The 13,507-nt window shown below is 40.6% G+C and overlaps 1 protein-coding gene across 1 annotated transcript; it reads right to left on the reverse strand.

The window, feature by feature from the left end:
- Positions 1-3,627: 3,627 nt before the first annotated feature.
- On the reverse strand, positions 3,628-11,979 carry LOC148116529 (membrane-spanning 4-domains subfamily A member 8-like). Its single transcript, XM_087891544.1, has 7 exons — positions 11,912-11,979; positions 10,893-10,990; positions 9,446-9,556; positions 8,283-8,339; positions 8,029-8,181; positions 5,219-5,341; positions 3,628-3,805 (listed from the first exon to the last, which is right to left on the reverse strand). The coding sequence occupies exons 2-7, from the start codon at positions 10,950-10,952 to the stop codon at positions 3,758-3,760; spliced, it is 552 nt and encodes a 183-aa protein (XP_087747670.1). The 5' UTR covers positions 10,953-10,990; positions 11,912-11,979; the 3' UTR covers positions 3,628-3,757.
- Positions 11,980-13,507: the final 1,528 nt, after the last annotated feature.

A 13,507-nucleotide genomic window follows, 5' to 3' on the forward strand; every position in this document is an offset into this window, starting at 1 on the left:
GAGCAATCAAATGTTGTTTTCCAATTATAGCTGTATCTACAAAGTCAATGCACAAGGCCACTTCTTGAAATAGATGGGTTTTTACCAGTGATTTACAGTACTACTGGAATGGCCAGTAGTTCCATTTTTGTGGAACTATGTAATTCCATTTTTGTGGAACTATGTAATTCCATTTTTTTACCTCTGTACGTATGATGCTGAACTTAGTTTATTCTTGGCGTCAATATGGATAGTCCTCTACTTACAACCATTCACTTAGAGATCATTTGAAGTTACAACAGCACTGAAAAAAGTGACTTATGACCGATTTTCATACATACATCTGTTGCAACATCCCCATGGTCATGTGGTCAAAATTTGGGCTTTTGGCAACTGGCATGTATTTATGACAGTTGCAATGTCCCAGAGTCATATGATCATCATTTGTCCCAGATGGATTCTGACAAGCAAAGTGAATAGGGGAAGATAGATACACTTAATGACTGCATGATTCACTTAACAACGGTGGCAAAAATGTCATTAAATGAGGAATAACTCACTGAACAACTGCTTTGTTTAGCAATGGAAATATTGGGCTCAATTGTGGTCATAAGTCAGTGACTGCCTGGATACAATCTTACTGTGCTGTTTGCCATTGCCGAAAACACAGAAGAGAGTAAACTAAGGATGTTGGACAGCTCCCCAATCATGCCAGGAGCTCCACCAAAAAAAAGGGGCAAGAGAGGCAGCACTGGATTCAGTTACCAAAATGTGTGCTTTCAAAACAGCATGAACTTTGCTTCAGATCATCATCGGACATCACAATTGCAACAGAGCTTGGAGAGCAGTAACCAAATCTTTTGTTTTGCTATTCTCTCCAAAATGTTGCCTTGTTGTCATAATCCTGAGCAGGGTCATGTGATCACCATTTCCAACTCTCCCAGCTGGCTTCCAACAAGCAAAGTTCATGGAGGAAGCCAGATTCACCTAACAAATTAATTAAAATTAAATTAATAATTAGTATTTTGTTTTCTTACAAAAGTGTAGAGTTATGAAATCCAATGCCCAGTACTTAAAGGAAAGTGCGTCTGCATAAGTAGTTGATGCTTTCTAGTGCTTCTCAGTTTGAGAAACCAGATTCCCACATTACGGTTTTTTTGGAGAACAGCTGTTGCTTGCAGGATGAATTTAGAACTGGGAACTGTCACATGTTTCGTTCAATATCTACTATGATCTGGCACATGCCTTCAGCTCCAACCAGAGGTGACCCAAGATAGTTTGCTGTTTGATACAAAGTACAAGATGATATTCCTTCCCCTCTTTTGTCAATGTAGCTGACAGCAGACAATATTTTGCAGATGCAAGACAAGAAATGTGGCACAGAGAGTTCTGTCTTTTAGCATTTCCCTCCATCAGTGGTTCTTAAACTGTTTGATCCAATTACTCCTTTTCTTGGTCTTGAATAATCTCATTAATCACACACACACACACATAAAAAACTCCCTCCAGACTCTGTTGTTTATAGAAGTCTTAATTATTTAATTTAATTTAATTTAATTTAATTTAATTTAATTTAATTTAATTTAATTTAATTTAATTTAATTTAATTTAATTTAATTTAATTTAATTTATCGAATTTCTATGCTGCCCAACTCCCAAGGGACTCTGGGCGGTTTACAGCAAAAAATAATACAACAAAGAACATAGGAGAATTATTAAAAAATATTTTAAAAACATTTTAAAAACATTAAAAGCCCATGCACACCATTCATGGCCGGATCTCGCAAGATTGCAACAGTGAGATCAATGGCCCAGGCCTGCCGGAAAAGCCAGGTATTCACTGCTTTCCGGAAGGCCAAGAGGGTGAGGGTAGTCCAGATCTCAGGAGGTAACTGGTTCCAGAGAGCTGGGGCAGCCACAGAGAAGGCCCTTCCCTGCGGGCCCATCAGCCGACATTGTTTAGCTGATGGGACCCGGAGGAGACCAACTCTGTGGGATCTTACCGGTCGCTGGGAGCTGTGGCAGTCCCAAACTGTATCCTTAACTCTCAAACAAGCAATTGCAAATTGCTACATCACTCCCAGTTTAAGAAACTCTGCCCTAGATTTAGAATGGCTTCCAAAGGGCGGGTTCTGGTTTTGAGCATTCCTCCTAAAGAAGGAATGAACAGAAAGTAATTTAGGATCTGTTGCTAGTTGCTACAATTCCGCTTTTAACCCCTGGTCATTTACACGGTGAGGGTAAAATGCTCCTGTGCCAAAAACGATCAAATAAATTCTCAAGCTCAGTAATTCAGATATATGTTTGCACTTGTATATGTAGCTCATTCTAGAACCTGATTTAGAAGAGATGCATCATACATACATGCACGTTTGTCAAAATCTGTAAGAAGACAGATACATTATGGCGTAGCCGTGCAAATTATGGAATATGAAGAAAGGTTGCAGGAATTGGGTTTGGCTAGTCTAGAGAAAAGAAAGGTGACATGATAGCAGTATTCCAGTATTTGAGGGGCTGTGACAAAGAAGGTGGGTGTCAACTTATTTTCCAAAGCACCAGAGGGCAGGAGAAGAAACAATGGATGGAAACTAATCAAGGAGAGAAGCAACCTGGAATTAAGAAGGAACTTCCTAACAATGAGGATAATTAATCAGTGGAACAGCTTGGCTTCAGAAGTTGTAGGTGCTTAATCACTGGAGGTTTTTAAGAAGAGACTGTACAGCCACCTGTCTGAAATGGTGTAGGTTCTCCTGTTCGAGCAGGAGGTTGGACTAGAACACCTCCAATGTGCCTTCCAATGTGCTCTATTCTGATTGAAACCCCATCCCATTTGTATGTCTTTGATGTCATAGAAACAACAGGGCAAGATGCTCACCCCAGGTGCTGCTCATTTAGAAGTAATACTTACCGTAATTATTCCCATCTATTAAACTATAGTTTTATATCATCATGGTATTGAAATAAAAAATAAAGTAGATCCCATAAACCTGAAATCTGCCTGTACCTACTTAATGCACGTAATTGTTTTTCCTTATACAAAGAAAGCTTTAAAAGGATTCAATCCAGTTTCCCAAGTGCTTACAGACATGGAGAAGAAATGTCCATTCATAATGTTCCCGAAGGGAAGCGATGAGTGGGTGAGGAGGCCATTGGCAAAGCTCCTTCCCCATTGAGGCCATAGATTTTACTTCACTGCCTCCAAAAATCCTACTGGTGGATAAAGCTCTGCTATCTCCTATTTTGCTGAATCCATCCCAGGGATTTATCATCCATGCTTTATGGTGTCTTTTATATATAAGAAATGAGGTGCAGACTGCCATTCTGTTCAATGGCAAAAGGAGAGAATTCCTCCAAAGCAAGGTTTATTTTATAGCTTTAGCAGGAATCAGATTGATCACTCATCTTAATGACCATATTCAAAGCCATCCTTCAGGGAAAATCCTAATTTAGGGTTTACTTTCAATGTATCTGGAAGTTACCAATTGAGGAAGACTGTCCTAATTATTTACTGGCAAGGAAGAGAGAGTTTCCAGAGCTCCCGAAGAAACTGCTCCTGTCTGCCATTCCTGGTGAGCATCAAAAATGACCCTGAAATTGGATATCTTTGTCTTAGGTCTAAGCCAATACACCACAAGCTTTTCTCGGATGTTATGTCTGAGCAGGCTTTATTCATTTTAATGTAGATAGGAATAAAGGAATGAAATGACAAAAACAACAGCAAATACAGGATGAACAAGCAAACTTCTTTGGTGTCTCTTCGGATATTGGCAGGCAATTTTTACTCTGGATTTCTTTTGCCATTTTGGGATTGAAGAGCAATGACAGGCTACGAGGGGAAAAAAAACAGAATGGAAAAGTGTGTTCAAATCTCAATAAATTCATGGAATCTAATCACATCTAATTGACGCAGTCATTATTGATGTATTATTCCTTGCCTCTCTATTTAGTTATAATTTAAGCTGCCTGAAAAGTATTTTATTTTGGGGGGGTCATTAAGGTTAAAAACAGACCCCAGAAAACCAATGGGGCATATATTAGTCATGAATCTCATGACTAACCTCTTATTTTCATGAGCTTCCTCAAGTCAACACCTTGTGGGGGAGATGGATGAGATATAAATAAATAAACAAACAATCAAACAAACATGACACTATTTCCCTAACTGTATTTTTCTTTATAAGGGTGCTTTAATTCCACACATCCCTAAATCAAATATTAAGGTACCCTTTCATCCATACATGTAACTCTACTCCATTTTCCATGCTTTTAACTATAACTATAACACTAAATGGCTTCATCTAAAGTTTCAATTTAAAGCTACAGTAAATGTAACAATTAAAATATTTCTTTTAAAAAACAAAACAGAAAAATCTTTAACACACTGATAGCCCAACTGCAATATGCAGCAATTGTCTAAATTCCAACCACAAATTTGGTGCAGTGGTTAAGGTATTGACCTAGAAACCAGGAGACTATGAATTCTAGTCCATCCTTAGGGATGAATTCCAGCTGGGAGACTGAGGGCCTACTGTACCTCACAGGATTGCTGTTGTGGGAAAAGTATGAGGAGGAAGGAGTATTAGGTATGTTCTCTGTCTTGGGTTCCTTATAAAGTAATAAAGGCAGGATAAAAATCTAATACATAAAAAATTATCTCATTGTATCAATCCTGCCAGAGAAAAGGATGCTTCAGTAGATTTAACACAGAAGCTAGATGTTAATGTGAAAGACATGGTGGAACCCAAAATGCACTCTGTTGCAGACTTAAAATATTCAGATGTGGCCAGCTCTCTGCACAATTTTGGCAACAGGAAGACTTTCCTTTCTAGCCAGCCTTCGTATATTTTTAGTTTCAGTATAAACATTTATTAGCAGTTCTTTACTTAGCCACAAGATGTCAGTATGCCAATACAAAGCAGTAGACAAATTGGGATTCCCCCCCCCACCCCCAATTTTTCCAGATAAACTATTTACATTCAGCTGGATGCTTCCAGACTGATCTTTTATTGATCTGTCTTCATTCATACCTTTTTACAAGCAGCATCAAAAGTATACTGTACCAATAAAGGAAAATGTCTCTGAGAAAGCAGGCTATAGCATAACTTGTGTAGGGGTAAGCTGATCTACTCCTTAGCTTCACTATTGAAATTTATGAGATACCAGGAATTATATTTATTTTTTTTTAAATTACAGAATCACACTCTTTATCTTTTCCTGTTTGGAACTCTTATGGAATTACCACAGTATCTTCCGAGGTGTTATAGCAGACAGTTTTGCAGCCAAAAACTGCCAAAACGATGGTTAGGCAGATGCCTACGGTGCCAGCTGCGAATGCCAGTCCACGCAGTCCAGTACAATAAAACTAGAGAGGAAGCCAGAGAAGGAAAAATGAAGAAAGTTCAAATCCACTAAAATTCTATTTAAGAAAAGGAAGAGAGGGAAGAATCCTTAGGTGTCTCAACCTCAGATTAGCTAAATTCTTTGAAAGACCTCTGTTTGGTTAATAAATTCAGAGGAGATGACTTTTCAGTTCTTTTCTTTTTAACTGTGGATGACCAAACAGCCTGAAAGCACATAATATTGCATCTTGAAGATGGCAACAATATTTGTGGGAACATTTACTCTGCCTGCCATCTCCACATTCCCTCCTGTTTACTTGGTGATGGAGAAGGAGAATTGAAATGACAATTTCATTTCCATAATCTCAGTGCAACTCTTTCCATAATCATATCTTGGCCTTACAGCGAAGTTCTTCCAAAATTACTGTGCAGATTAGGGAGGTAGTGATGTTTTGGTGGCCACATTTAACATGTGTGAGCAGACTAAGAGCTGCAGTGGGAGGAGTGGTGGTGATGCAAATGGCAAAGATTTGTTTTCTGGCTTTTGGGAGGCCTTTTCTTGCTTTTAGAGCTCAATTAAGGCTATTTTAGGGATTACAATAATCATGGCTAGATGTTTGGCTCTGGAGTCTGCCTAAAAAAATAAAAATAAATGGGGGATGCAAAAGGATGCTAGCTGTGGAATTCTGGGAGTTGATATCCACACATTGTAATGTTGTGAAGTTTGAGAAACACTGCTGTAGATGATTGGACTGAGACTCAGTCTGAATATCTGGGCTGATTTTGACAAGAGGCAGCCCATCCCAACATAGCTTGTTGAGGGTTGCTTTTCTGTTTCAAAAGATTTATAGTAACAAAAAAAAGTAGCTGCCTAAATAAATGTAGTTATTCTGTACATCTCCACCCCAGGCCACCCCAACGATGCCCTTGAAGTGATGTCCCGGTGCCTGGAGGCCATGCGGGCCTGGATGGGGAGAAACAGGCTCCGACTCAACCCTTCCAAGACCGAGTGGCTGTGGCTTCCGGTGTCCCGATATAGCCAGCTGGTGCCATCGCTGGTTATTGGGGGCAAGTCATTGGCCCCCATGGAGAGGGCTCGCAATTTGGGCTTCCTCCTGGACGCATGGCTGTCTTTAGAAGAGTATATGATGGCCGTGGCCAGGGGGGCTTTTTATCAGGTTCGCCTGATACGCCAGTTGTGTCCCTTTCTAGATCGGGACTCCCTACGCACGGTCACTCAAGCACTCGTCACTTCCCGCCTGGACTACTGCAATGCTCTCTACATGGGGCTCCCCTTGGGGTGCACCCGGAGGCTCCAACTGGTCCAGAATGTGGCCACGTGGGGGATTATGGGAGTGACGGAGCGCTCCCATGTGACACCTCTCCTGCGCGAGCTCACTGGCTCCCGGTGGTCTTCCGGATGCGCTTCAAGGTGTTGGTGACCACTTTAAAGTGCTCCATGGCTTAGGGCCTGGATATTTACGAGACCGCCTTCTGCCGCCAACTGCCTCCCACCAGCCAGTACGCTCACACAGAGAGGGCCTCCTCAGGGTGCTGTCGGCCAGACAATGTTGGCTGGCGACCCCCAGGGGGAGAGCCTTCTCTGTGGCGGCACCCGACCTACCTCCAGAGATACGCACGATACCGGACCTCCGGACTTTTCGTCGGGCCCTTAAAACTCACTTATTTCATCTAGCCGGGCTGGCTTGATCTCATCCTTTGGTTTTAATTTGAAATTAATTTTAATTGGGTTGTTTTAAATTGTGGCCAAAATTATTTAATATTTTTTAAACTGTTTTAATTTTTGTATGCTATGTTTTTATCTTGGCTGTTCACTGCCCTGAGTCCCGCTGGAGAAGGGCGGTATAAAAATCAAATAAATAAATAAATAAATAAATAAATAAATAAATAAATAAATAAATTCATTTTATTTTATTTTTTTGTATGCTCCTTTTAAGAAAAAAACAAGCATGATGCCTATTTCCAATTAAGATGTGGCTGATTATGCAAACATCTTCCCACCCTCTGTTCCTGGGATAGTACAGTCTACTGTTAACTACAGTATCTGTACCATTGGCGGAACAGAACAGCTGCACAAGGCATGTCCAAGGCATAAGCACGCTCCCCCAGAGGGAAGAAAATAATCTCTCTTTTAAAACAGGCCAACAACAATAGCGCAAAATCAGTGAAATGCTGACGGTTGTAGAGATTGATTTGCTGATTTTGCCGCTGGCTATACAAAACCACAGTGAGCCATTTTTCTCCCCTGAAACCTCTTTTTAACTAAACAGAACAGTTGAAACAGTCCATTCCCCTCCTGGTGGCAATTTAACTCACTCTGTCTCCTTGCTCTTTTCTCTCCTGTTCACCTTTCAAGGTCAAGAAGAAATAAAGATGATTGCAGGACAGCTTAACCCTTGTTGTAAAGCAGGGGTGGGGGATGGCTGTGGCAACTTTACAACCTGTGGATTTCAACTCCCAGAAGTCCTGAACCGCCATGCTGGCTCATGAATTAGGAGTTGACAGGTTGTAAAGGCACCATAGTTGCCTACCCCTGTTGTAACGGGAGTGAAAAATGATGGAAGCACTGTGGTGTGGAAGTAGCCTCAGCTAGTCTGTTCAGAATGACCTAGGACTCTACGGAGGTAAGACCAGGCAGAACGTGAGGACTTGATTGGTTGAGAGAGAGCTGAATTCATAAATGACTTACCACCAGCCGAGCATGCACTCTGCAACCATATTGGACCTTGTCAGTAAAGGGACAAGAGGAAGGAAGAAAATAAAGTATATCTCTCAGGTACAGAAAGTTGATTACAACCGCAGTGGTAGCTGATATAATGCAGAAGATCAAACAGGCTTTTATCTAGGAGAGAGGGGAAATTTATTCACTTTTATAGAATCCCAGGCTAAATTAGGCTTATAAATAGATGAGAAATCTAAAGAGAAAAGAAAGGCAGGACTCACCAAACCAACAGAGGGAATTCGATCAGCTATAACAGAAATAACACCAGCCAGAAAAAACTATCCAAAGGAAAAAGAAGGAATAATGAATACTAATTTAGTGTGTTCATTATTTTAATTAGGAGACTATCATTGCAGATTTGTAAGACACCCAAAGCTTTGGGAATGGGCAGCAGATACTGTACATTTGTTAAACAAGCCTATAAATAGGTGATAATATGTAGAAGCAAGAAACAGCTTAACACCTCAAAGCAAATGTTATTGTTCTTGGCTATGGCTATGGAATTTCACAGCATTGAGGACACAACAACATTGGGCTGTGTGGTTCAGTTCCAACCAGAGGTGGGTTTCAGCAGGTTCTGACCAGTTCTGGAGAACCGGTAGTGGAAATTTTGAGTAGTTCAGAGAACCGGTAGTAAAAATTCTGACTGGCCCCGCCCCAATCTATTCTTTGCCTCCCAAGTCCCAGCTGATCAGGAGGAAATGAGGATTTTGCAGTAACGTTCCCCTGGAGTGGGGAGGGAATGGAGATTATACAGTATCCTTCCCCTGGAGTGGGGTGGGAATGGAGATTTTACAGTATCCTTCCCCTGCCACGCCCACCAAGCCACACCTACTAAGCCATGCCACGCCCACCAAGCCACACCCACAGAACTGGTAGTAAAAAATTTTGAAACCCACCACTGGTTCCAACTTCCAACAGTCCTGGCTAGCATAGCTAATGGTGAATGATGGGAGTTGCTGTCCAACAAAATCCTGACAAAGGAAAGGACTTTATATAATTCAGGCCAACACATAACTATTCAAACCATAAATCCCACTAAATGTTATGGGGTTTACGCCCCAATGAGCAGGGCGCAGTCATTGAAGCTTACTTATTTGTCAATATAAATCTGTGTTAGAAAGATTTATTTAAACCTTTGTAAAGAATTATGAAGATGAAGCATTTAGCAGAGACTCACATAGAAAGTGAGTCTCTTCAGACAGTAAGAAAAAGAAGATAAGACAGTTGCAGCTTTAATCAAAGAAAGAAAAACATAATTTCAGCAGCTATAGCTTGCCATTTCTCCCGCTGATTTTCTCCTTTGTACAATCTTACCAAAGGTGCGGAATCAGAGCTTTCTTCTGTTTCTGAATTTTCAGCATATCTCCATTAATTCACTTACCAGGGAACCTGAGAAGAAGTGAATGCCAAGGTCATCTGTATAAGAACAGCGGACAGTTAGAAAGAGGACACCAAAAGCCACCTGCAGCAGGCCAAGTATCACCAGCACAGCCTGAAAAAAAGAGTCCATGGAGTTAAATGCAAAGTATCCTGTAATGCCACAGTAGAAATCATGCTCTAGGTAAGTATTGGAAGGATATACTGTATATGTACAGCAGTGGTGGGTTGCCCCCGGTTCGGACCGATTCGCAAGAACTGGTAGTAAAACCGGCAGGAGGCTCCGCTCACTGACCCGGACGTCATCGTAGATGATCTGTGCATGTGCAGAAGCGCGGGTGCGATGCGAACCAGTAGTAAAGGTAAGTAGAACCTACCCCTGATTTACAGTATACGTATATATATAGTATATACGTACCATATATGTACAGAATTCAAATACAAGAAATGGAACATAGCATGAGTTGAATTAGATGCTCTTTTCTTTAAAACGAGTACATAGTTGTCAGGGTTTCAGAATTAGGAAGTGGGGGTGGGAGGAGGAGAGACTTATATTGACTGGAATGAGCCATTTTGTAACCCTATGGATTTTATAGTTGGGGAAAGCAGGAATTCTAGGAAGCCATTTTATAATGAGGATAAGGATATTGTTTAGTTTTACTTTCAGTTCCCACTTTCAAAACTTTAAAGACAAGGTGAAAGCACAGAAAGATTATTTTAAAATGTTTGTTAAATCTCAAAAATAAAAAGTTAAAATAAAAAGTTAAAACAGAAAGGGAAAAATAGGGAAAGGAGCAGATTGTAACATTTTCTTTCTTAGGGTCAATAAAGGGGAAAGCAGTAAGCAAGTAAGATGACTAAGGCAAAAAACAGGGACCTCGGCCTCAAGGAGAGACAATTGCTAAGGTTTTTATTGTTTTATTTTTATTGTTGAGCATTGGGCATAGAGCGTGGCCTTATGAAGCAGGAATTCCTACTAAAGTACCTTAAAACTCTGTTCTTAATATGAGACAAGGATCAGCCTCAAGGTCTAGACTTAAAGCCAAGTTAGAAAATGATAGAAAAATTCTAAGGCTATGCAACTGTTTTCCTCCACCTCTGAATACTCCACCCTTGAGGGTATCAGAGCAGAGCTGCCTCAGCTACTTCCAGAGAAGAATGTTGTCGTGCATCCATCCTGCCTCATCCACAGGCAGTTTGCACACAGCATCTTCCACTGAGAGCCCATCCAAGTCTCCCAACACCACTTTCCAACTTTTTTCTGACCACAGAAAATCCATGAAGGAGAAACAGAGGGAAACATGGCACAACACCTTTTGAATGGTAGTGCTGTTTTTCTGCGCCTGAAAACACCCCAAGGTAGTACCTGTGTACTTCCAAATTGAATTGATCTCATAATTCTTTCTGGTCTCTTCCTAAAAGAGACTGACAGAAGATAGGTTGTCACTCACCCCGAATGTTCTTGGCTGAATCCCAAGAAATTTCTGTAACAAGGGTGCTGTCTCCAGCATGTTTTCCACTACTGGTTATAGCTTCTGTAGCACAGCACCTATGAGTGTTAACAGAGTAAGTAGGAGTTAGGAAAACAAAGGTCCATCTTAGTTATGTCACATCATTTGTAAGTTTGCAGCTGATCAGTTAGCTGGAACTCCAACCTTACCATCATTCCTAAGGATCTAAAAAAGCAAGTTGCAAGAAATGCATTCGTAGTTTCCATCCTTCCATTAAAACCTATTCTATCCATTTCATAAACAAGGTTCTATCCATTCACATTAGTCTGCAGAGAGCATGCCCTCTATAAGGATATACATAAACTTAGTCTTGAATTAAGAATCTTCAAATTAAGATTAATATCAGCTCTTTAAGGTAGGCCTGCTCGAGACATAGATATCATTAGGACTACAAAAATGTTTGTTTAATTTCTATGCTATCCATCTCACTGATAAAGAGAATTTGGGCAGCCTACAATATAATAAAATATTAAAAAAATACTAGAAAACAATTAAAATTAGTAAACTTCAATAGATGCAATTTCTATGTTGTAGGATATATTCACAAAAGGCTGCTAGCAGCCTTTCTGTCTGTCTCCTCTTTTACCAATCAGAATCAAAGTGGGCTTACTTTGAGTCTTTGTCTCCTGCTCTCCCTACTTCCAGGACTGAGCTGTCATTTACTTTCTTTCAACCCCTCTCCCTGCAGCTCCTGCATACCGTTGTCAAGGCTAGCTCCACAATCCTTTTCATTTCATAGTAGCTCTGCTTTCTGGGTTCTATGCTCCATCTCTTCTGCCTGAATTGAAGGACATCTTTACTTGTTTTTAATGGGATGAAACTAAAATAATTCCGCACTGAATAGTTGGTGCTTCAAACAATGAAAGACCAGGAAGCTATCCATATTAAGGGGGGATTGCTCCTATTGAGCTAGATATCTTTGGACCACCAATACCTGCCCCAGTTAGTCCAGCACTCACCTATGTCACTGCCTGTAGCATAGAACTTAAATTCTTTTGGCCCAGAGTTTCTCATCAACTATTCTCTCCCCGTTGAGGATAGAAAGATGTTTCTGTTTGGGCAGGAGCACTGTTACAGAGAAGGAAGTGTCCCAATCTCTCCCACAGCAGACCACTCTTTCTGTAGTGTGCAGCTTTCAACACAATCCTTTTTGGGCAATATCAAACATAAAATTTTGATCTTTCTTATCTTAGAAAAGCACAGCAAGTTGAAACAGGCTTGATTGCAACCATTGAGTCAATGGCTCCCAAGCATTGCATGACTTTCTTATATTTACATCTGTGTCAAAGAAGCAGCAATAGCCACGGTGGTGCAGTGGTTAGAGTGCAGTACTGCAGGCTACTTCTACTGACTGCCAGCTGCCTGCAATTTGGCAAATTGAATCTCACCAGGCTCAAGATGACTCAGCCTTCTCTCCTTCCGAAGTGGGTAAAATGAGGACCCAGATTGTTGGGAGCAATAGGCTGACTCTGTAAACCGCTTAGAGAGGGCTGTAAAGCACTATGAAGCAGTATATAAGTCTAAGTGCTATTGCTATTGCTAGTAGAGAATGAATCAAAAAACAAAATTAAAGTCTGTTAAACTTGAGAGTTGCTGTAGAAGCAAATAGTATTGGGTAGACCAGAAAAGAGTGGATTTCCAGACGGAAAGCAAAGCTCTCCTTTGCAAGATCAGGCCGAAAGAAAAAGCAAGTCAAAATGGAGCAATACAAACCAGATGTCTGTATTGGGTAAGGCAGGAATGGCGAAAGATACAGTCGTGATTCAGCTTTATATATTTTCAAGCAATTTCTCCTCCATGCCTTTTAAAGTTACATTTCAATACTGCATTTGTAGCAGTTCTCCTTTCTTTTATGTTGTAATTTTCTACTAAAGTGCTTTAAAGAAAAAAAAATAGCCTTCTCAAATTTTTCATAGCTGTACTTTTAAGGGCATAAAAGGGGAATCTGCTATACAGTACTAGTTTCATAAGTACACTTTTAAAAGTGGTATTTTTAAGGTGCTGATGAAGATAACTGTTTTTAATATCTATCTGGCAAATGATTGATGAGAGCCTGTCTATCTGAATGAGAAACATGGTGAGGACCCTTCTCCACAAAAGAGCGAGGGCTACCCACCCAACCTTGAGCTGGCAGATATTATGCCTATCTAAAATATGCTGTCAATGGTGGAATCTAAATGTGCATAGGAATGATGGCAAATAGTGCTTTCTTTTTTTTACAGTGTAGACGGCATGTTAAAACAAGGATTGGGAGACTGGTGAATTACCCCAGCTTTGTTTCCCAGCCATGTCTAGCAAAAGTCATCAGCCAGTACAAAAACATGGGTTTAACCACCTGTCAAAACCCATTGTGGTTTTATGCAAATGTTTCTTTCCTTCTCCAAAGGAAGCCTGACAATCAATCAACTATAGTTGGATTCCTTTTGGACACAGAGTTGAACAATTTTAGAAGAGCATTAACCAGTGTTCAACAGCAGTGTGGGAGGAAAACAGCAACTGACAGGTTAAGGGAGTCATCAGAAATAGTTGGCTCACTGTTTCCATGCACAGCCTCT

Source organism: Pantherophis guttatus, chromosome 1 (genome assembly GCF_059756535.1).
Source record: "Pantherophis guttatus breed Tessera chromosome 1, ASM5975653v1, whole genome shotgun sequence".
In the NCBI taxonomy this organism is placed as follows: Eukaryota; Metazoa; Chordata; class Lepidosauria; order Squamata; family Colubridae; genus Pantherophis; species Pantherophis guttatus.